The sequence below is a fragment of the Quercus lobata genome, chromosome 2, assembly GCF_001633185.2.
Source record: "Quercus lobata isolate SW786 chromosome 2, ValleyOak3.0 Primary Assembly, whole genome shotgun sequence".
In the NCBI taxonomy this organism is placed as follows: Eukaryota; Viridiplantae; Streptophyta; class Magnoliopsida; order Fagales; family Fagaceae; genus Quercus; species Quercus lobata.
The window spans coordinates 45,821,427-45,844,864 of NC_044905.1; the positions used below are offsets into that span (position 1 = coordinate 45,821,427).

The 23,438-nt window shown below is 37.6% G+C and overlaps 1 protein-coding gene across 1 annotated transcript; it reads right to left on the reverse strand.

Moving 5' to 3' along the window:
* Window positions 1–11,315: 11,315 nt before the first annotated feature.
* LOC115975698 (protein tesmin/TSO1-like CXC 5) lies at window positions 11,316–18,100 on the reverse strand. Its single transcript, XM_031096590.1, has 8 exons — window positions 17,394–18,100; window positions 16,378–16,485; window positions 14,906–15,083; window positions 13,992–14,351; window positions 13,570–13,670; window positions 13,400–13,494; window positions 12,792–13,208; window positions 11,316–12,159 (listed from the first exon to the last, which is right to left on the reverse strand). The coding sequence occupies exons 1-8, from the start codon at window positions 17,711–17,713 to the stop codon at window positions 11,891–11,893; spliced, it is 1,848 nt and encodes a 615-aa protein (XP_030952450.1). The 5' UTR covers window positions 17,714–18,100; the 3' UTR covers window positions 11,316–11,890.
* Window positions 18,101–23,438: the final 5,338 nt, after the last annotated feature.

Genomic DNA, 23,438 nt, shown 5'->3' on the forward strand with positions numbered 1-23,438 from the left:
ACCACTAGAAACTTCATCTGCCTGGTGCCTAATAGGAAGGGACCCAAAATGTCTAGTCCCCATTATGCAAAGGGCTATGGTGCCATCATCAGGGTGAGGTACTCTGATGGTTACCTGGGACGTTGCTAAACCGTTGGCATTGGTCGTAGACCTTGACATATGCTTTAGCATCAGCTTACATATTTGGCCAATAATATCCTGCACGGACGAACTTGTGGACGAGTGACCTGGCTCCTGAGTGATTACCACACGCTCCTTCATGAACTTATCTCAACACGTAGTTCGCCTCATCCGGAGCCAAGCATCTAAGATAAGGCTGAGAAAAACCTCTTCTATATAAAACTTCGTCCATAAGAATGTACCTGGCTGATCTTACTTTTAGCTTTCTGGCCTCGTCTTTCTCTTCTGGAAGTCGTCCGTCTTTCAGGTATGATACAATCGGGGTCATCCAATTTCCACTGCTCTCTACCTGTTGTACTTTTGGGATATCTATACTTGGCATGTACTGAACCTCATCAACTTCGTCCATGGACTCATTCGCTGAGGCTTCTTTCGCTATGATATCAGATTCCACGTTCTCCTCCCTTGGGATTTGAACGAAGTCAGCTTCCTCAAACCTTTTCATAAGGCGCATCACCCTATTAAGGTACTTCTTCATGCGTTCCTCCTTAGCCTCATATATCCTATTCACTTGGCCTAATAATTAACTGAGAATCCCCCAAGACGAGTATGGACTTGGTTTCCACAGACTTAGCCAATTCTAGCCCCTTGAGGAGGGCTTCATACTCCATTTCATTATTAGTTGTTTGATACTGCAAACGAACTTTGTGTTTCAATTTATCTCCTTCTGGGGATTGTAAAACCACACCAATTCCTCCTGTGTGCCGTGTAGATGAACCATCCACATGGACGACCCATCTCTTACTGTTTTCCGTCTAATCTAAATCATCATAATTTGGGGTAAACTCCGCAATGAAATATACTAGGGCTTGAGCTTTTATGGCATGCCTTGGTTGATATCTAATGTCAAACTCACTGAGCTCGACAGCCCATTGGATCAATCGTCCTGCAACTTCCAGTCTGTTTATTGCCTTCTTGAGCGGATGATCTGTCATAACATTAATGACATGTGCTTGGAAATAATGTCTTAGCTTCCTGGAAGCTGTTATCAATGCGAAGGCTAATTTTTCCATTTGTGGATATCGTCCTCCCCTCAATGCCTTACTTGTATAATACACGGGCCTTTGCACTTTGTCTTCTTCTCTTATCAGTGCTGAACTTACGGCATGTGGGGTGACTGCCAAGTACAAATACAACTCTTCCCCCAACACGGATGAACTTAGCAAAGGAGCCATGGTGAGATACGCCTTCAGATCTTCGAAAGCTTTCTGACACTCATCAGTCCATTCAAATGCTTTTTTAAGAACCTTAAAAAATGGCAAACATTTGTCAGTGGTTTTAGAGACAAACCTATTAAGTGCAGCGACTCGTCTGGTGAGGGATTGGATTTCTTTAGTATTTTACGGAGGCTTCATGTCCAGTATTGGTTGAATTTTTTCAGGATTCACTTCAATTCCCCTATGGGAGACCATAAATCCAAGGAATTTCCCTGATGATACTCCAAAAGCACATTTGCTAGGGTTTAACTTCATGTGATACTGCCTAAGTGTGTCAAATGTCTCCTGCAGGTCGTCCAGATGCCTTCCCACGTCCTGACTCTTCACCAGCATGTCATCTACATAGACTTCCACATTCCGCTCGATCTGCGGGCGAAACATGTGGTTAACCAACCTCTGATATGTTGCCCCCGCGTTCTTCAAACCAAAGGGCATCACCTTATAACAGAACAAGCCTTGACTGGTGACAAATGATGTTTTCTCTTGGTCTATCTTGTCCATCCTTATCTGATTGTATCCAGAGAAAGCATTCATGAAGCTAAGCAACTTGTGGTCCGCAGTGGAATCTACCAACTGGTTAATGCATGGCAGCGGGTAGCTATCCTTGGGACAAGCCTTGTTTAGGTCAATGAAATCTACACACATTCTCCACTTGCCGTTTGCCTTCTTGACCATTACTACATTGGCCAACCAATCCGAATAGTGCACTTCTCGAATAAACTTTGCCATAATCAACTTTTGAACCACGTCTATGATAGCATTATCTCTCTCAGAGGCAAACACCCTCTTCTTTTGTCGCATTGGCTTGGAGGAGGGGCATACATTCAGACAATGGGTAATGACACTAGGATCTATACCCGGCATGTCCTCATGACTCCAGGCAAACACATCAATATTTTTCTTCAAAAACTGGACGAGGTCCTTCTTAATCTTCTCTTTTAAATCTGCTCCAACTCTGGTACACCTCTCAGGGTTATTTTCATCTAAGAAAATATCTTCCAATGCTTCAGTGGACTCTACTACAATTCTCTTTTCTTCAATATTCTTGGCCTGAACTTGTTCGTCCATGGCCAGCATGGCCAGATAACATTCTCTTGCTACTAGGTGGTCTTCTTGTACTTGTCCTACTCCTACTCTGTTGGAAACTTGACTGACAGGTGGTAGGTAGATGTAACAGCCTTCCAACTATTTAAAGTTGGCCTTCCAATTATGGCGTTGTAGGAGGATGAACAATCTACCACAAGGAAGTTCACATCCTTGGTGATTTGTTGCAGGTATGCCCTCACTACCACTGATAATGAAATAGTACCAATAGGCTGTACCTTTATTCCACCAAAACCTACTAGGGGGGAGTTCACTGGACGGAGCTGGTCTCGTCCTAACCTCATCTGTTGAAAAGCTGGATAATATAAAATGTCCACCGAGCTTCCGTTGTCCACTAGTACTCTTCTGGTTATGTAGTCAGCAATAAGCAAGGTGATGACGATAGTAACATCGTGAGGGTGGTGAATTCTCTCAGCGTCCTCTTCCGTGAAGGTGATCGCTTGCTCGTCCATGGAGCTTTCCCTTGGTGATCGTCCAGAAAGTTGGACGCTTTGCACTACCTTCAGGTATGCTTTCTTTGATCTGGACGATTGACCTGTCGAACTTCCCCCTATGATGACTCTTATCTCTCCGAGCGGTGGTCGCGATGATTCTTCTATCTTCACTTTCAATTTCTCGTCCTTGTGGTCTCGTCCAAGGAAATTCCTCAACTTCCCTTGCCTTATGAGATTCTTAATCTGCTGCTTTAAATCAAAACACTCGTCTGTATCATGCCCATGATCCCTATGGAAGCGACAATACTTATTCCTATTGCGCTTATTGGGATCTCCCTTCATTTTCTCCGGCCACTTCAAGGAAGGATCATCCTTGATTTGCATAAGGTCCTGCTTAAGTGGCGTGTTCAAGGGGGTATACTGTTGATTCCGTGCTGAAGAGCCAGGCTTCTTATTATCTCAGTTTTTCCTTTCTTCTGTCTGTCCCTTCTTTGGATGAGAGCCTTGCTCGGGATGACGATTGGGGTTTGCTTCTATTCTCTCAAATCTCTTCCTCTTCTTAGCAATGATGGCGTCTTCTGCGTTCATAAAATTTTGAGCCGAATGGACGAGTTCGGCCATGGACTGAGGCTCTTTTTCATAGAGTTTATGTATGAATAAGTCCGAATTCACCCCATTATGGAAGGCCGCCAATAAAAGCTTGTCATCTACCTCGTCCACGCTCAGGGCTTCTCTGTTGAAACGAGTGATGAATGACTGCAGGCTCTCACTCTCTCCTTGTTCTATGGTTAATAAGCTGGACGAGGAACGCTTGTGTCTTTGTCCCCCAATGAAATTATTAACAAACAACTTGCTCAACTCTTCGAAAGAACTTACCGAATTAGGGGGTATTTTACTGAACCAAACTCGTGCCGGACTTTTGAGGGTGGTAGGGAAGGCTCTACACATGATTTCATTAGGGACCCCTTGAAGGTGCATTGTTGTCTTGAAAGTAGCAATGTGATCAAACGGGTCACGCGTTCCATCATAAGAATCCAAAGAAGGCAACTTGAACTTTGATGGTAGAGGGTGACTGTTGATGGAAGCCATAAAGGGGGAATCAGTTCTGGAGACCAAATCTTCTATAGGATTCGCCCTTCTCATGTTCTCTTTCATTTCTTCCATGACTTTCTTCATTTGGTCCATCTCCTCTTTCAAGTGTGGTACCGTTCGTGAAGTGGTGCCTCTTAACTGACTTCCAATTTCAGTATTTTCTCTATCATCTGACTCTGTATTTGTCCTCCTCCTTCACGCTCGTCACGTGTCTGCCTTCTCAGATTAATCTCCATTCTTAATTCTTGGTTTTGGCAAGTTAACTCCGCCATTGCAGCCACCATAGATTGCACATGTTGAACGGATGATGTTTGCATGTCCGGTGCAGATTGGCGATCTCGATGAGGGTTGCTTGAAGCGTCTCTACTTCCCTGATGGCCTGGGCTAGTAGCCCTCGATCTAGTCCAAACCATCAACCTTTTGTCACGGAAAAGGAAAACTGCAAAACAATCTCCTCCCCATAGATGGCGCCAATTGATGGTTCCTTGGAAATCAGTAGGTTGAAAGTCTCAGGCACTGATGATCTTAGGGCTTAATCCTGAAAACAAATACTAAGTCAGAGAGGACCGGTGGGGACCGGCCAAAAGTCCTCCGACGACAAAGTTAGTAGATTTGTGATTCCAAGCAAAAAGGAAATAATTTCTCATAAGAAAATGATTGAATGTCACCTTTTTGTGGATAAATACTTATATAGTGCACATGGAGCAGTTATTTTAGTTACTTCTCCTATTGTTGAGGAGTCCGGAAAGCTTTGAAAATAACTGACATAACTGCCATGGTTGTTTGGCCCTATTTTCTTTAACCGTCGTTTGGCAACGGATCGTAGTAATGAACTTCGATCTTCCGTTTATAGTTTTGGAATTGACAGCATTGGGTGTACATATTGCTCGTCCTATGTATTGAAGGATGGACGAGCTTCTCATGTCGCTTGCTAATCTCAATTAGGACGACCCTTATGGACGAGTTTGTAGTACGTTTTCTGGTACCATCACAACATATACAGATATAGAAATCATTTGCTTATTATTTTACCATTTCAAAGTTTTTGGCTTGTCTCCAATGGTAGCTCCTACTCCTAGTGCGGACAAGCAACCTGACAATGTTTATTACTAAGCATCTCTTATTTCATTCACAATTCAAGTACATTCCCAGAGTCCCAATTTCCTCTAGACTATTTTGCTTTGAAAACCCATCTATAAACCACGATGTTGAGACCGGTTTTCGTATAATTAATAGCTCTCCTTCTTCAAAAAACTTGAAGGAATCGTTGAAATCTAGTGGGGTTTCCTCTCAAATGATTTGATTGATAAGGTTCTGAAAGGGTCAGGTTCAGCCATGGAAATCCATTACATGCATTAGAGTTTTTTTACTACAGTGGGAATAGAAGAGGGTTTTACCACACTGCTTTTTCATTGGTAGAAGCCGAATGTTTGATAAAATTTGGGAGGTTTTGATTGAAACGCGGCGAAAAGATTGGTCATTGATTTCACCGCTTATTGTTATGGTTGTTTTTGTTAGAGATATATATTAGACATATATATTAGCCCAATGTAATAGGCCCAAGCCCAATCTTGCTTGCACTAGTAGTCTAGGGTTTAGTTGCCTATATATACTCATGTTATGGCTCATTGTAACACAGGAAGTTATTATATTACACTCTTACACAATAAAGATGTAACCCTAAGGGATTCCTCCGTGGATGTAGGCCGTCAAGGCTGAACCACGTAACCCTCGTGTTCTTGATGTTCCTATTCTATGCTTCCCCTTCCGCATCCACTCTAGCATACACAACATGATATAATACATCGCATTGTTGTTAATCTTTAACATGGTATCAGAGCCAAACTTCGTTTTTGGCATCAAATAAACATCTCTACACAGCAAAGAAGATTCTCACGTGCATACCACCATCTGAAGTCACACGTGTTTCTCTGCTGGATCTAGAATCCATGGCATCTCGCAGCCACCGTGGCGCAGTGCTATGTCCAAGATCCACAAACTCAAGCAAAGCCGTGACTTAACTTTTCAGATCTGTGCACATCAAGCCTTCGCCTGTCGAAACCGACCCCACAGACGTGCTCCTCGGCCTCCCGTGAGGAAAACCTATAAATCCGGTCACCCGAAGCCCGGCCACTCGCCTCCACGCGCCTCAGTTGTCTTCGAAAAATCATCCACGCGCCGCCTCAGATTCTGACTTCCTGATCGTGTTCTTGGTACACGCGCCGCCATTAAGGCCTCCTCGTCCACCGATCTAGAGAACCTGAAATTCTGGGCCTCAACCGAGCTCACACGCGCCTCTATAGTTTCTGGCTTCTCCTCCACGCGCCGGTGAACACCCACGCGCCGAAGACTTCCGCTGTTGTCATCTGACGTCACCGGATGACGTCATCACTCCACGTCAACATCCATGTCAGCTCCTCCACATCAGCCCTAGTCCACGTCAGCGACACGTCATCAGCCACGTCAGCAGTGTCGTCTCGTCAGCACCACGTCACCTAGCTGACCGTTGACCGGACCGACCCAGCCCGGACCACCCGGATCTGACCCGAGAGCACTTTGACTGTTGACTTTGACTCTGGACCAGTTGACTTTGACTTTTTTGCGTTGACTTTTGACCAAAAGTCAAAATTTCCAAAAGGGCCTATCTTGCTCAGTTTTTCGCGTAGATTCCAATTTTGGGCTCCGTTTATGCATTTGAGACTCCGAAATTGGTCAATTGGTACATTCTTCATTATGGTTTCTTCAAAGGCATTCTACAAGGCATCTCCAAGTGATCTTCTCATGCTTATCCAACTTCAAGTCTTCATCGAGCTTCCGCCTTGAGTTTGAGGGAGGGTGTTAGAGATATATATTAGACATATATATTAGCCCAATGTAATAGGCCCAAGCCCAATCCTGCTTGCACTAGTAGTCTAGGGTTTAGTTGCCTATATATACTCATGTTATGGCTCATTGTAACACAGGAAGTTATTGTACTACACTCTCATACAATAAAGATGTAGCCCTTAAGGGATTCCTCCGTGGATGTAGGCCGTCAAGGCTAAACCACGTAACCCTTGTATTCTCAGTGTTCCTCTGCTATGCTTCTCCTTCCGCATCTACTCTAGCATACATAACATGGTATAACGCATCTCTATGCTAATATTTATCAGTTTTAGCTAGAGTTGCCAAGGTTTGTTCAGTTAGACAGACTGTGGAGTCTTTTAGAAGGTTCAAAAAGCTAGTACCGGGGTTTGATATGGGTTGTTTTAATGCTTTGTTGAGGACTTTGTGTCAAGAGAAGAGTATGGGAGATGCAAGGAATGTTTATCATAGTTTGAAGCATGAGTTTAGGCCAAATTTGCAGACTTATAATATATTTTTGTCGGGGTGGAAGTCCACGGAGGAGGCCGAGGGGTTCTTTAAGGAGATGAGGGAAATGGGATGTTGTTTCGTACAATTGTTTGGTTGATGTGTATTGTAATTGTAAGGGAAGAGAATTGGACAAGGCGCATAAGGTGGTTGAGAAGATGCGGAACAAGGATATAATGCCGGATGTGATTACATATAATAGTCTTATTGGAGGGTTGGGGTTGGTTGGTCAGCCGGATAAAGCTAGAGATGTTTTGAAGGAAATGAAGGAGTATGGGTGTTACCCAGATGTTGCTTCATATGATGCTGCTATAAGGAATTATTGTATCGCGAAGAGGCTTGTTGAAGCTTATAGTTTGATGGATGAGATGGTCCATAAGGGTTTAAATCCAAATGCAAATACTTATAATTTGTTCTTTAGGGTTTTCTTCTGGTGGAATGATTTGCCAAGTTCATGGAATTTGTACCCGAGGATATGATGGAGACTGGATGCTTGCCAAATACAAAGTCTTGTATGTTCCTAATTAGGTTGTTTAAGAAGCAGGAAAAGGCGGAGATGGCTGTATAGTTTTGGGATGACATGGTGGAGAAGGGTTTTTGGGTCTTATACCTTGGTATCTGATGTGTTGTTCGATTTGCTGTGTGATATGGGAAAGTTGGTGGAAACAGAAAAGTGTTTCTTATAGATGGTAGAGAAGGGGCATAAGCCAAGCCAAGTTTCTTTTAGAAGGATCAAGGTGCTCATGGAACTTACAAACAAGCATGAGGTGCTACAGAACTTGTTAGAGAAAATGGCCATTTTTGGGATGCATATTCCTAAATGTGTAGATAGCCCAACGGAGACATTAGATTTGGACTCACTTCCAGTAAATCATACTTTTATGACCAATCTTAGCCCTAGAAGGTGCTAAGAACTGATGAAGCAGAAGTTGTTGGATTGAGTCCTTTAAACCTTTCAAAAACGCAAAACTCAATGTGTAGAGATTCCGCAATTTAGTAGATACTGGCCACTTGGTTCTCTTTGTATTATACACAAAACTCATGCAGAGGCAATTGTTTTCTTGATCATTTAACTTGCTTTTTTGCTGAATTGGTCATTTAACAATGTAACTTAACTGATTTGTTTATCTTTCATTTACTCAGTTCTTGTTTCCATTGACAGTAGAAAGAATGCTTTGAAATTGAACAAGAAAGAGTGATGAGGAGATTGGACAGCAACTGATTATGCCTAACACCATTGCTGCTAAATCAATCAGTTGGCTTTGCAAGGATACTTAGTTTTCAGTTTACAAAAATAGGATAGGGCAGCTTCCAAATAAAGCATAAAGCCTTATTTTGGAATGAGCTTCTCATCTAACTTGGCATTGCTTGTTAATCTTCCCCTTACATCAAACATGACAGTTTTCAAGATCTGCTAATCAGTTCTCGCTCTTCCATTCTGAATTCTTATTTCAAAGCCACCAAATATGGTAAATCATAGATCCATAGGGTTGGGTTTTACAGGGAAAAGAAAAGGCATCAGTTGTCAAGAGCTCGCACTGAAACCTTGACTACCTTTTTTCATCCCATCTCCATTTCTATGGTGGTGTGGCTATCACTGCTTGAGCAAGAAAGGAACAAACCAGGCTCATCGGTTGGTCTACTAGACTTGCAACTGGCTCCCCCAATGCCATCTTCCTGAATGGCTGGTGTCATAGTCTGAGCTTCCATAAGAACCGTATAGAGTTGTGCCCAAAAAAGGTTCAATTCCTTCATTAAAAGACCAGATAGAGAGACTTCTTCCATAGCACAAACAATCTTCGTAGTTATCTAAAAGAAGCTGAAATTAGCTAGGAGCCTAGGATTCCCAATCAATGGTGGTTATACAAAAACAAATATTGAATATTCCTTCTTCTCAAGATTCCAATTCTCTAAATGCACCCTTCTGTTGTTCTCGTGCTTCATTTCTATTTTGGATAACAAATCTATATCGTTTGGACAACAAACTACTTGAGCATAGCAACCACCATGTTTGAACTTAGAAGTCCCATCAGAGATGGTTCTAAACTTCCAAACCCATTCATTAGAATAATTAATGTCTCCGACTACTTTAAATTGCCGTGTCCTAATTTAAAGGTTTCCATTAGTTGCACATTAAATGGAGTCATTCAAATTTTCTTTTGTTTTTCATGTGTTTTTTTTAGGGGTGTTACTTGTTACTGTCACTCAACAGGAATTGTCTACTTTAGATACAACAAGAGTGTATATATATATATATACTATTTATCTTTTTTCCTGTCAATATACTGGATCTGTTTAAGATCCGCTTATTTTGCTAAAACTAAAAACTTTTTGCTAAAAATACTATAAATAAAAGTAAAAATTAGCTGAAATAGTACAATAGAACCCATAAATAGTATTAAAAAGTGAAGTAAGAGCCCATGAATAATAACAAAAATAAATTGATTTTTTAATCCAGAGCCAAATACACACGTTGTCTTCTTTTTCTTTACTCAATAGCTGTGAAGATTGCATGGTACCCAAAATAAAAGTGTGTCGATTGCTACAAATTTAATCAAATTCCAAGTTGTGGGGAGATTGATAAAAATTTATGAAGAGGCATCTTAACAGATGGCCATCTTCCAAAAGTCATCTTTTTTTTTTTTAAATAAAAAATGAAAAAACTATTTGAGCATATATTGTGTGAATGGAAATATCATGATGAAAAAAAATAAAGAATTTGAGTAATTAATAGTATAACATAATTAATCCCAAATCTATATGCTTAGGTTTTTGGATAAAATAGTGTCCCAATATATCATATTAAAACTCCAATTGGATTCTTTCCCGGTTGTTAACTAACCAAGTGACATCAAAGTCTATGACAATGTGTGACAAAACAACAAGATATCAATATTCCTTTTGCAGTTGGAACGAGGATGAGTCTCATTTGCAATTAAAGCAAAGATGGACATAGATGCATATGATTCTCAGAATGAACGTGCAAGGTTGACAATAGTTTATATTATGGTCGTACAAGAAGCTAATAGATGATACATGGTGATGAAAAGGCTCGCGGCCCAAAGAAAGATCGTTAGATGTAGTCTCAAGTAGAAATCCCACATGATGAAAAAGTAAGAAGTTGAAGAACTAAAATATAGACATGAGCCCAAAACCATAGACTTAAACTTTTGGTGCAATGATGTCCATATATATGAATTCCAGTTAGCTTAACTAGTAAAGTCTTTGATAGTTATATAAAAAATCTAGAGTTTAATCTCCACCTACATAAAAAACTGATTGATATCCTAATCCGATAATAAAGAACTATCATCAAGAGTAAACGTCATAAGTTGAAACTCTCTAAAAAAAAGTCTATATTAATCAAGACTTCAATTGAAGTCTCCCCAAAATACAAATGAAACACTGGGACCACCACTAATGGCCATACTCTAATATCAAAGTGTGGCACGGGGGACGCGGGGGGGGGGGGGGGGGGGGGTGTGTGTCAGCTCTTCTATTTTGCCAAGCTCAACTAAGGAAGAATTACGGGACGTAAAACAAAACAAAAAATGCTGATTCAGGTATACATACTATATTTAATTAATATACCATTAAATTAACGATAAATAAAAAGAAAAACTAAAGCCATTACATTTCAACAGAAGACCCACAACCAAGTTCCATAGCTTTGAGTCCACTATCCTAATCATATGATTTTCCTACCCTAGTGTAATGAGCACATCAGATAAAACTACTGGGAGTGACATACGGAATAAAAAAGTGAATTTTAGTTTTATCAATACAAATGAATTTTTATTGTTTCAAAGGGGGAAAAAAGTAACAATAATTGGTATGGCTGTCTAATAAAAGAACAAATCCAGTAGTATGGTACGGATCAATAATTGCATAGCCATTATATGTACAAAGCGCACGAACATTTTCCATTCATGAATTGAATAATTATCATTAACAATATACTGAAATTTGACACTCATTTGGGGGGGAAGGCCAGGGAGAATAACATCTCGTTTACTAAAAAAAAAAAAAAAAAAACTATCATGTGTACTTACATTGGACCACAGTAAACCAAATCAGCACTGAGCAAATTACTCTTGGAGAAATCTAATACCGTACTCCATGATAAATTATAAAACTGCTCTTTGTTTCTCTAGAAATGTAAATAGTAAAAAACAAAATCTTAGCACCTAACGATACAGGCTATATGGTCATTGGCATTTAATAATCTAAATGATATCTTGTGCAATTACAAGGTTCAGCATTTTACACCAGTGCCAAACTATTGTTGAAGCTGGAAAACTAATTTAGAATATACTAATGGCGTAAAAAGAGAAGATGAAAAAAGAAAATGAAAAAGAAGGATCAAATTAGATCCTGGTCAGTTCTAACAATGAGGCCCAATACCATCTCAACGCTGCATTGAATAAAATCAAGTAAGGAACAATGGTGTAGTACTAATATTAGAGAGATGCAGGGGAATACCTTGGGCCAAATTTCTGTGCTATAATCTTTTTACATCTCTTTTTCATTCTTCGGTTTTGTATCACCATTTTTGGGGAGAAATGGAACTTTTGGAAGGAGGTCATTGCTAGGGGCCACAACCACTGGAGTAGCCATCTGAGAAGTCTTGTTGGCTGTAGGTGGTACATCTGTTTTTGCAATACCATTGCTAACCGGTCCCTGTTGATTCCCCGCTTCAATTCTGGCATTGGCCCCAACATTGCTCAGGAAGTCTTTTTGAACCCCCAATTCACTCCTGGCTAATGATGAACAGTTTGTCTCTGTAAAATTTCAAGGATGACATTAATTCCCAATATTGAAGCAGGCAATTTGTTCCCATTGTTGCTATTATTATCATCATCACAACAATTTTGACGATCATATCTATCAAATATGATCTCTACATCTAAAATAGGCAAAACTTGGACAAGACTTTGGTTGGGTAATGGAAAGCTGAAAAAAGGATCTCTCTAGTCTCCATCTATAACAATGCACTATCAGAACTTTTTTTTGTCAGTGTAGTGAATTTTTTTAAAGGGGGTGGGGGATTCAAAAATTTCAGAATCATTATAATTGACTACATAGCAAGACAGATCAAAGAACCAAGTGGTACGTATAATTTACAGCTTCCCAAGTGCATTCATGCACACACAAAACACTAAATGATCCTAACTTTCAAAATTGCAACCTACTTATTTGTTCAGTCAACCATAAATCCATAATTTAGCTGTTGAATGTTAATTTTCATGAATTAAGAATAAAGACAAAATAGCAGCCATATTTTGGGGTATTTCTTGACTCTCTGGTTGAAGTTTTTTGTTCTCATAAACAGGGTTTATTCTTTTGGAATTCCTGGTGTAGCTATTTTTTCAAAGTTCAACTGTTTATCAAGTTTAGATGGAGATTAACTTGCCTTTTATTTCTCCAAACGTGATGAGCCTATTAAGACAATCTCGAAGCTTTGTCAAAACAATCTTTTCCTGCTCTGCATAGACCTCTGTCATGCCTTGTCCATAAGGCAACTGTGAAGACGTGTTATGATTGCCCATCATCCCATTGGGTGAAGCGGATGCCATGAAGACTGCATCTTGTTCATCACACATCAATGCTAAAGTCCCAGGTGACATAGGCCTTCCTTTAGGTACATCAGCACCATCTGAACTGGAATCTTCAGCGCCAATTTTATCGTTCTGGTTTGCACTTGAACAATCATCAGCCGCAGCATTCTCAACATTGGGTTCCTTCTGGCTTGGAAACCTTTCTTGAGTTGATGAAGCAAGGGAGGTTTCTGTATGATCTTCTGCCCGCTTTTCTGTTGCACTTCTTTGCTCTAGACATATTAACCAAGTTCATATGTTCTAGAATCAGTAAAGAATAATTATTTTTATTTTTTTGATAAGTAGAATCAGTAAATAAATCATATAAACCTCTATATGCACCTACAACTCTCCAGTATTGGTAATTTAGATACCATCGTATCCCACCAGTAATACTAACTTTTTATCACAAATCAACAGATACCTGCAATTGTCTGGGCAGCTTCACCAGAGAGTACTACCAAAACTGAGCAAAGCTCCTTTAAGTCCTGTGGTTGAATAATGTCTGCTAAGAGAGACCTTCAACAATGATATACAAGTTAGTAATCGAACCAAGCAGATGAATGACATCTCCCAGAAGACAACTATTCTTACCTGTATGTAAATTTGGAAGGGCCTAATGCTGCAGTGCCACCAACACGAGCACCTGGGACGGAAGACAATGAAGAGGGTGCAGAAGTTTTGAGATGGTTTGCCTGATAAAGATAGAAAACATAAAATTAGATATAGTAATATACTATCATGAATTCTGGAAAGTACTACCCTAAAGTGAAAATGAGAGAATGTTCAGTGCTAATGGATGGTTAAAAATTACAAAATATTTATCCACACGCTAAACAATCAGCAGCCATGCCCACCAGTGCAGAACCAATCTTAAATGACTTCAATGAACTTTTCTTAAGAAGAACATAACTCTCAAAATCCATATAAAACACAGATATGGTCAGGTGATTTTATTTGAAACCGATAACCACTCAAAATATATTTCTCTTCAAACCTGCAATCATCATATATACCTGTTGAAATTGCCCAAGCCGGTGTGCAGATGGATCCTTGGCTGCGGTAGTAAAGAAGAGCTCCTGACTTTTTCTTTTCTTTGATATTGGAGGGGATGCATACCCAGAGGATCCAATAGCTCCAGTTATGGCAGCATTCGCAGCCTGCTGAATATATGCCATGTTGTTGCCTTGATCTCCGTGGAATAAGGCTTGTCTCTCTTCACTACCCTCAAAATTCTTGCAGTCTATGCATTTACAATTTTCAGAGCAGAGAATGTTGGCTTGGAAGCATTCACAGTACTTTTTGAGACACCCAGATTTTTTGCAATGGCATCCTTTGTTGTGCTTTCCCAATATTAAAACTTCCCCAGCCTCCTCCTGCATATATTTCAAAACAACTATCATTCACTTTTCATTGACATCCCAGAAAGGGGAATAATGTTTATTGTATACTAGTAGGAAAAGGTTCAAATCTGCATATTAACAAGGTTATTTATAAATTTCAACTTATGAGTTGAGAATAAGTGATTCTCTTTTTTCTAGGTAACTATTTTTTTCATCATGGCATTATACGAAATATTCTAATAATATGTAATTCGGAAAAATGAACAAAGAAAAACATACATAGCCCAAGAAAAAAAGTAAGCCCATCTTGCACAGACCTAAACCGTCTCTTACAAATCAACTGTTCACTTGCAGATTTATGCACAAACTTCTGGAATGGTATCTTAGAGATAGATCCATCATTGTGCCATGATGGCCAGACACGTGTTAAACAGAATCTCTTAGAAACATAAATAGCTTCTTTAATAATAAGATAGCTGAAATAATTAACTTCTAGCTTGTTGTATCTATACTAACACAAAACCTGCAAGGTCACCTCAGTATCTGGTAAATGAAATTCAAAATGCTGCATTATTAGATTAACATACCCGATTATCCCGCACTCCATGTGGGCTGCTTGCAATTTTAGGCCTGAATGCATTTGGATTACGCTCTAAAGTAGCTTCTACAGCTTCTCGTCTAGCAGCTTCATTCTCAACATTGTTATAACAATTTACACAGTTGCAACCATCACAGTATATTCCAGATGCAAAACACTCACAATACCTGATCATGATGACAAGAAGAAAATTAGCTTCACATCAGAAAAAATATCTCAAAAGAAATTTTTAGTTGCATAAATTTGTATCAGGAGTTTATAGCAAGACAATTAAGGGTGTGAAGTGTCAACAGGAACAAAAACTATTTACAAGAACAATGTAATTTTGTTTTGACTCAATAGAATGCAAGCCTCATATTTTTGGATGCTTCAGCAAGCATAAGTTATGGCCTTACTAGTTTCCTGATACAATGCGTTAACTGTTAAGTTACTCACACTTGCACAGAGTGGGTGTAATCCAATTTGCATTTCCAAAATATCTGAACCAAGTGCATTTTAATTGTTAAGCCGTTTTTAAAAAATGAAATACTTAAAGAGCGTTTCAGGATGAACAAGTTTACCAAACAAAATATTGGGTTGAGGTCTTGTAGACCTAGCTTCAACTGAGCCAATATCTATAATCATGGTATTTTACCATAATTTTTGTGTAAGTGATAATGGGTAAAACACAGTGTTACTTAAACATTGTGTTAATCTGCTCTTATGCAATCATATTGTGTTGTAAGTATGAGCAGAATATTTGATTTGATTATTGCTAATTAGCTATATAATCTTGTTACCACTTTTAACATAATTCAGAAGCCTATAGGAAAATTAGTTTAAGCTAATTTCATTGGCCTTTGGTCGTTATACAACCTATTCTCAAAAGTATTCTTTCTCCTTTGATGATGTCATAAATCATTTTCATATCACTTACAACCTTTTTTCCCCAAAGAAAACAATTATTTCTAACTAATAACATTGCTTTTAAAGAAGACAGTATGCACCAATCTGTTGAGGAATATCATTCATCCATCCAGTTTCCAAAACAAACTACTCAAGCTATCCCAGAGTTTGTTATTCACCTTGAACCCATGGTAGGCTTGGGATGGACTTCTAGCAAAACTACAAGCTACAATTTGGATTTACCACCTTGATGAGACCTCAAAGATTGCATGTAAATGTGCAACTCCTTAGCTAAAGAGTAAATTAAAAAGTGAATTATTTCTGTTCCTTTTTGGTCCATGAAGAATATTAAGGCAAAAATGTTTCCAGCTCAAGTTATTGAACCCATAATTAAATGGTTATAGAAGTGAGTGGGACCACAGCACCATCCATAATAAATGTTAGACTATAAAGTTTTATAAATAAATGAATAACCATATATATTATACAGCAAAGTAATTGAAGAGTAGAACAAAAAATCAACTTATTGATGAAACACTTTCATACCAGGAGAGTATGAAGAGGTCATATACTTACAACTTTAAGCATCGTGAATGTTTACAATTGCACTGTTTTTGCTTCTTCGGAGTGCCATCTTTTACTTCAGAATTGGGTTTTGGTCTTGATTTTGGAGAATCTGGTTTTCTGCAAAAAGAAAGGGCAGGGTTATACCAAAAATAATAGATAAATCTTGAACTTCTAGATGAAGATATTTGCTTGTGCCACATTGGTAAAACATTCTCGTTCTGATTTCACCACCACCAAGATTACTCTTCAATGATCCAAAAGGCAAACCAATTCCAACCCCAATTTTAGACAAATACATTTGTGGATGGGAAGCAGAATTACAGCAAAAGTATTTTATTAGCTTTCAAACAAAAATTATTACCAGACCAATACATCTTCAAACATAATGAATAAATCCAAAAGAACCCATTACACCTTTGTAAAATTTATAATACGAAAAAAGGTTAAAAACAAAATGCAGTGTTTCTGGCAATCTCACCATTCTAAGTTTAAAAGAATCAAACATGCAAGGAAATTTTTAGTGCAAAAGAACTAAACTTTTAGTGTGTACATGAAAGTTTTTCTGAGTGTAAAAGGACTAAAAATTTGCATTATTTGGAAAGCAATTTAATGCTATAAACATACCAATTAAATAACTACAAAGATTCACAAAAGCAACAATGTAAATGAACCAAATTTGAATAAGTACTAAACAATATGTAGGATACAGAAACTTTCACAGTTTCACACTTCAAAACCAAATCTTTAAGAACAAATTACCAAACTTTCACCCCATAATCACACAATTTCACATAAACCTCACCCTCCAATAACCAAAGCTTCGAATTAAAAATAAATAAATAAATAAATAATTTAAATCATTCTCAATGAAATCAGAAAGGAAAAAAAAAAAAAACTGCGCAAACTCCACTCATTGTTTTCCAAAAGACCAAATCTTTTTCAAATTAATAAAGCATTATTAAAATAATAATAATAATAATAATTCAAATTTGGTTCTTCAAAAACCACAATAGAATTGCACAAACCTCACAGGCGCTTGAGCCAGCGGCTGCGTCGTCGTTGTCGAAGGAAGTGGAGGAGGAGGAGGCGGCGGAGCCACCACTGGCCTCACCAAAACCTGCGGAGGCTGGCTCTGAGCCGCAACCGCCACTGTAACCGTCACAGTCTGAGTCTGCGGGTGTTCCGGCAAAACCACAGTAGCGGAGGCGCTGGAGTCAAAAGCCGTGAAATCAAGCTGCCTCGCGAGCTTCTTAGCCGCCGGAGCCTCCGTCGTAGACGAGCAGGCCGCCGGTCCGTCCGATTGAGCTTTCTTCGGAGGGAAATCGCTTCCCTCACCTTCCCCCATGAAATTCAACAAAACTCAATTCCAAAAAATATTATTATTATTATTATTATTATTTTTATATATAAAATAAATAATCACTGAAATTCCTCAAATTGACACAGTTTCAGATCCGAAACCGAATCGGAAAGCCACTGAAACATAGAGAAAACATAAATTACGCGATTTCGTAGCTCCAAGATTTGAGCAATTGAGAGAGGGCTTTGATAAACGAAATTCAAAAAGAAATTTTGAGTGAGAGTTTGGTAGTGAGAGAGGTAGAGAGAAAGAGAAAGTAATGGAGGAAGGGAGATGACTGAGAAATAAATATCAAATAAGAAGAAGAGCAAAGGAACTTTTGTTCTTGTTTCGTCTCTGCTCCCTCTCTCCCAAGCTTTTGAAATTCAATTTTGTTAATATTTGACGGTGTGATTCGCTTCACTAATTTGATCACACGGTTACTAATCTCAAATATCATCAGACGGTGGAAATTCATAGGAGTTAGAATACTCAGTGGTTGACCGTCGGATAATAATTTTCCACTAAAGTGGTCTTTAATTCTCTTCTCTGTAGTCCAGAATTATATAGTGCGCTTGGTATCACGGAGGAATCTGAGGGTTTCAGTGACATTTTGCCACGTTGATGAGTTTTATTTGACAGAGTGGAAAACGAGGGAGTTTTTTTTTCTTTTTTTAATTTAAAGATTCTCCGCTCCTTTAAAACTTAAAAGTGAAAATAAAAATAAAAATTGGCGCTAAAGGGTCTCTCGGAGGGTTTGTTGACTTGGTGGTAAAACCAAAAAGGCATTCCGCGGTGGCATTGCAGATTTTCTAGTTGCTACGAGGCCACGAAATGGACGGACCAGATCATAAGTATTGATACTATTTTTTTTTTTTTTTTGAGAAACATATTATTGATACTATTATGGCCACAAGTATATATATATATATACACGTGCAGTAATTATTCAATAGTATTTGTATTTGAAACTGTTTTTTGTCGACATCAAAAATTAATTTCACAATTTATTGTAGCAATTAAAATATTATAAAAATTAAAAAATATATATCCATATTGAAAGACCCTTCTTTCCCTAACAAAATCCACATAAATTAAAGGCGAAACTACAATGTTGGTCCCTTAAGTTTACCCTGTGTATGCAATCAGTCCCTCAAGTTTCAAGCGAGTACAATTAGTATCTTAAGTTTTAAAATTGAGTTGTATTGGTCCTTTTACTAACTGCTGTTAGTGATGTTACTTACGTGGCTAACAGAACGATGACTTGACATTACTTTTAATGATGTGGCTTTTTTTATTAATAAAAATTACAAAATAAATTTAACGTAAGAAATTTGCACACCGGTAAAGGGGAACTGATAGCCATCGGCGACAGCCCAAGACTAAAATCAAAATTAAAAAACTCTATAATTTCTTTTTCCCTTAAAAAGGTCATCACCTCAAAATTCACAAACCCAAAAAACAGTAACAACAAGAAGCCCCAGTTCTTTATAGATGATAGGATGAGAGAATGATTTCATGACACAGAAACAATAAGAAAGAAACAGGATCAAAGACCAAGATGGCGTGTATAGCAGCAGGGACAGGGGTCAATGGTTGTTCTCACACAGTACGAGGAGGAAGCTCGTAGTCTTTGAGATCGGAGGCTTTGTTTTTTCCGAAGGTATCAGTGGTACGGATGGGTGAGGCTAAGGATTTGTTGGTGAAAGTGATGGCGGTGGTGCCGAAATTCAAAGAGACGCAGAGGAGAGAGAAGCATCTGACGGAGATGACAGAGAAGAAGCCGAATGAATCGTCGGCAAAAAAGTTGCCGGAATCTGAAGAAGCTTTGATAGAGATATGTAGAGAATGAGAGGGACGAAGAGAATGAGAAATTGAGGATTTGTGAGAGGCAGTGAATGCAGAGAAAGAAGAGGAGCGAGAAATTGATGGGATCGAAGCTAAGGGCGAGATCCACAGAGCGGAGGTTTCCGCCATTAGAGAGAAAAGGACAGAGATTCCTTGTAGAGAGAGAGAAATTAAAATCAATTACTACTGAATCAGAGATGAAAGAAAGTGAAAGAAGGGGAAGATTGGGAAAGATGAAAAACTACAAATAAATTAAAATATTGGAGAAAGGAAAAAAAATTTAATGGCAAAATCAGTTACTACTGAACGCGATTGCGTGAATCAATAATTTTTTTTTCAATGTTGTCGCTTTCTCAGATTGCTAAACAAGCATTTTATTTTGCAATTTTTATTAATAAAAAAAGCCATGTCATTAAAAGTAATGCCAAGTCATGGGTTCCGTTAGCCACGTAAGTAACACCACTAATGGCAGTTAGTAAAATAACTAATACAACTTAGTTTTAAAACTTAAGGGACTAATTGTGCTCGCTTGAAACTTGAGGACCAATTACGCACACAGGGTAAACTTAAGGGACCAACGTTGTAGTTTTGCCTAAATTAAAACCATTTAACATTAGATTTTAGCTTAAATTAATTACCTAAATTTAAACTTCTCTCTCTCTCTCTCTCTCTCTCTCTCTATATATATATATATATATTCAAGTTTTCTTTTGAATTGTTTATAGTATATATGAAATTAGTTTATCTAATTAGTAAAATACTAAAATCCTTTATCACCTCTCTCTCCTTTTTTTTTTTTTTTTTTTTTCTTCTTCAATCAAATTTCACCAATAATAGAATAAAGAGTTTAAGAGATGGGTTTTTAGAGAACCTTTCATGGAACACTCCCAAAAAAGATATACATATATAAACCTTTCACACTTCCTACCTCACAATTAGTAATTCATTTTGAGCATTTAGATTATAAGTTCATGGAAAAGACTACTTGAATTATAAATGTTTTTTTTGTTTTTAAATGAATCAACATCTTATTAAGAGAAATTAGCAACATGATTTCCTTTGTCAATTGAATATACTTCTCAATCTCAATCAATCCTTCAATTCTCCTTTAAAACAGTCTTACACAAAATTTGTTTTAATAGACAAATATTTTTCCCAAGTTCAGTGTTTGGTCTGACTAATGTTGGTCAACTTAAATTTTTTTTTTCAACCATAAAATAACCCTTTTGAGGGCAGAAATTGGTTACACACTTACGACTCCTCATCCACCCCCCCACCACTACTCTAAACGGCCCATCGTGGCCCATCTATGATCCACCACAACCCAACTGTGACCCACCATCACCACACGTGACATAGGCATGATGCAGTCGTAACCTATCATAAGCTACAAGGCACTCTCTCTCTCTCTCTCTCATTGACATACCACTACCGTGTGCAACCTACCCTTATCATAATTCCACCACCCTGTTGCGCAACCCAAAGTTATCTCTCTTAATCCTATGTATGTATTATGTATTGATGGATTTTGTGTTGAAGTTGTGGTGTTTTGGAGTTGTGTTTTTTTTTTTTTTTTTTTTTTTTTTTTGTGTTTTTTTCACCACTAAACAAACACATTAAAAATATTTTCCAAACACTCAGTTGAAATTTTTTTTCATCAAAACAAATATAACCTTAGTTTGCCTTTTTTCTGCTGGTATTTGTTGTGACTATGTTTTGTTTTCCAGAAACATGAATGTTAAAGAACAAATATGAATCATCATATGATGTGAAGCATTTTAGTTTGAATAGTATCATCTATACCACTATTTAAGGGTCTTCTCTTGTTTGAATTCCTACTTTTTGATACCCAAAATACCCTCAGATTCTCTTGTTTAGAAAATTTAAATAATAGGATTAGACATGTAAAATGACTAAATTTATTTAAAAAAAAAAAAAAAAGCAATTTACCAATAAATTGTTTTTCCTTTGAAAAATAAAATTTACATACAAGTTTTTTTCCCCTTTGTTCTCTTGAACATATCTATTCACATGTCTAATAACTTTATACTCCCAATAACAAGCAATTACTTCATTCTACATGTCTCTCCATCTTTATCATCGTTTCTCTTTCTTCTCCAAATTCTAAAAAACAAATCCAATCCTAGACATCTATTACCAAGTTCCCACTAAGTTCAAAGGAGTGCAATCACTTAAAACTCAATTAAGAATGTATGAACAACCTACCGTCAACCCATCATCCGATTTGCTCCACCCACTTTGAATCAGATAACCAAAAAAAAAAAAAAATACCGCTATGATGTTCCCTCACTAGAAAGCCTAGCCACCACCAAATTTTGCACTACCAATCCCTTCACCTAAAATCAACCTCAAGCTTTTAGAGTCACAACATATGGCCTTCAAAAGCATCAACTCAAAGACCTGTTGTATATATAGGTATATACAATGATAGGTTGTAATAATAATATATAAGTTTGGAGAGTATATCATTTGTATAAAATGATAAAGTGAAAATTAAAGTTCAAGATTTTCGGTCGATTGAAATTATGCTCAATCGATCAAAGTGATGAAATAATCAGTTCTAAACTTTCTGCCACTCTCGATTCCTTCCCCGTTCTTGTTCGATTGATCGAAAGAACTCTCAATTCATGTTCGATTCCTCTCGATCAACCAAAATACATGAATAGCAATTTTTTTGCAAAATTTTTTGGTAACTATTCTAAACTTTTGAAAATTTTTTATATCTTGTGGACATTTTTATGAAACGTTACCCCTTTGTTAGTGCCTATTGAAGAGTAGTAACCATTTGGGGTATAAATAGTGGTTCATGTTCACTTGATAACTAATTTTCTTTTCTCTCTTAAATAGTTTCTAAGAAACACAAAAAATCTTATGGATATTCTTCAAAGTTGTTATTTGTAGAACCCAACAAATTTTATTAAGATTTTCGATCGATTGAAATTCTGCTCAATCGATCGAAGTGATGAAGGAATTGGTTCTAAAATTTCTGCCACTCTCGATTCCTTTCCAGTTTTTGCTCGATCGATCAAAAGAACTCTCGATTCCTGTTTGATTCGACTAGATCGATCAAAAAACGTGAATAATATTTTTCTGTAAATTTTTCTGGTAATTGTTCCGAACTTTTGAAAATTTTTTATATCTTGTGGACTATGAAACGTTGTAACTCTCCATTGGTGTTTATTGAAGGGTAATAACCATTTGGGTATAAATAGTGGTTCATGTTCACTTGATAATTAATTTTATTTTCTCTCTTAAATAGTTTCTAAGAAACAAAAAAAAATCCTATGAGTACTCTTCAAAGTTTCTATTTTTAGAACCTAATAAACTTGGTCATATCTTGGGGACAAATTTGTTGACACCATTTAGCAACACTCATGTGGGGGCAAATATTGTCTAAGGATAACAATTTTGTACCTCCAAGTTATCTAATTTTTTTTATTTTCTTGTTGTGTTCATTTTGCTCTTTCTTGATTATTCCTTGTATTATTCCCAAAAATCTTAGACAATATTTTGCTACAATGGAAGGAGCAAGTGATGTTACAACATTGAAGATGTTAAATCATGAATTGGTGAAATTGGATTGCTTTGATGGAACCAATTTCACTCGATGGAAAGATAAAATGAAATTCCTACTCATTGCACTGAAAATTTTCTATGTGACCCGAATTTGAACTACAAGTGATGAAGATAGTAATGAGATCAAGGCATAAAAAAAGAAATGGGAGGAAGACGAACTAATTTGTAGAGGACACATTCTTAACACTCTTTCGATTGACTCTATGATCTCTTCACACCAATGAAGTCACTGAAGGAGATTTTGAATGCTTTGGAGACAAAGTACAAAATTGAGAAGATAGGTATG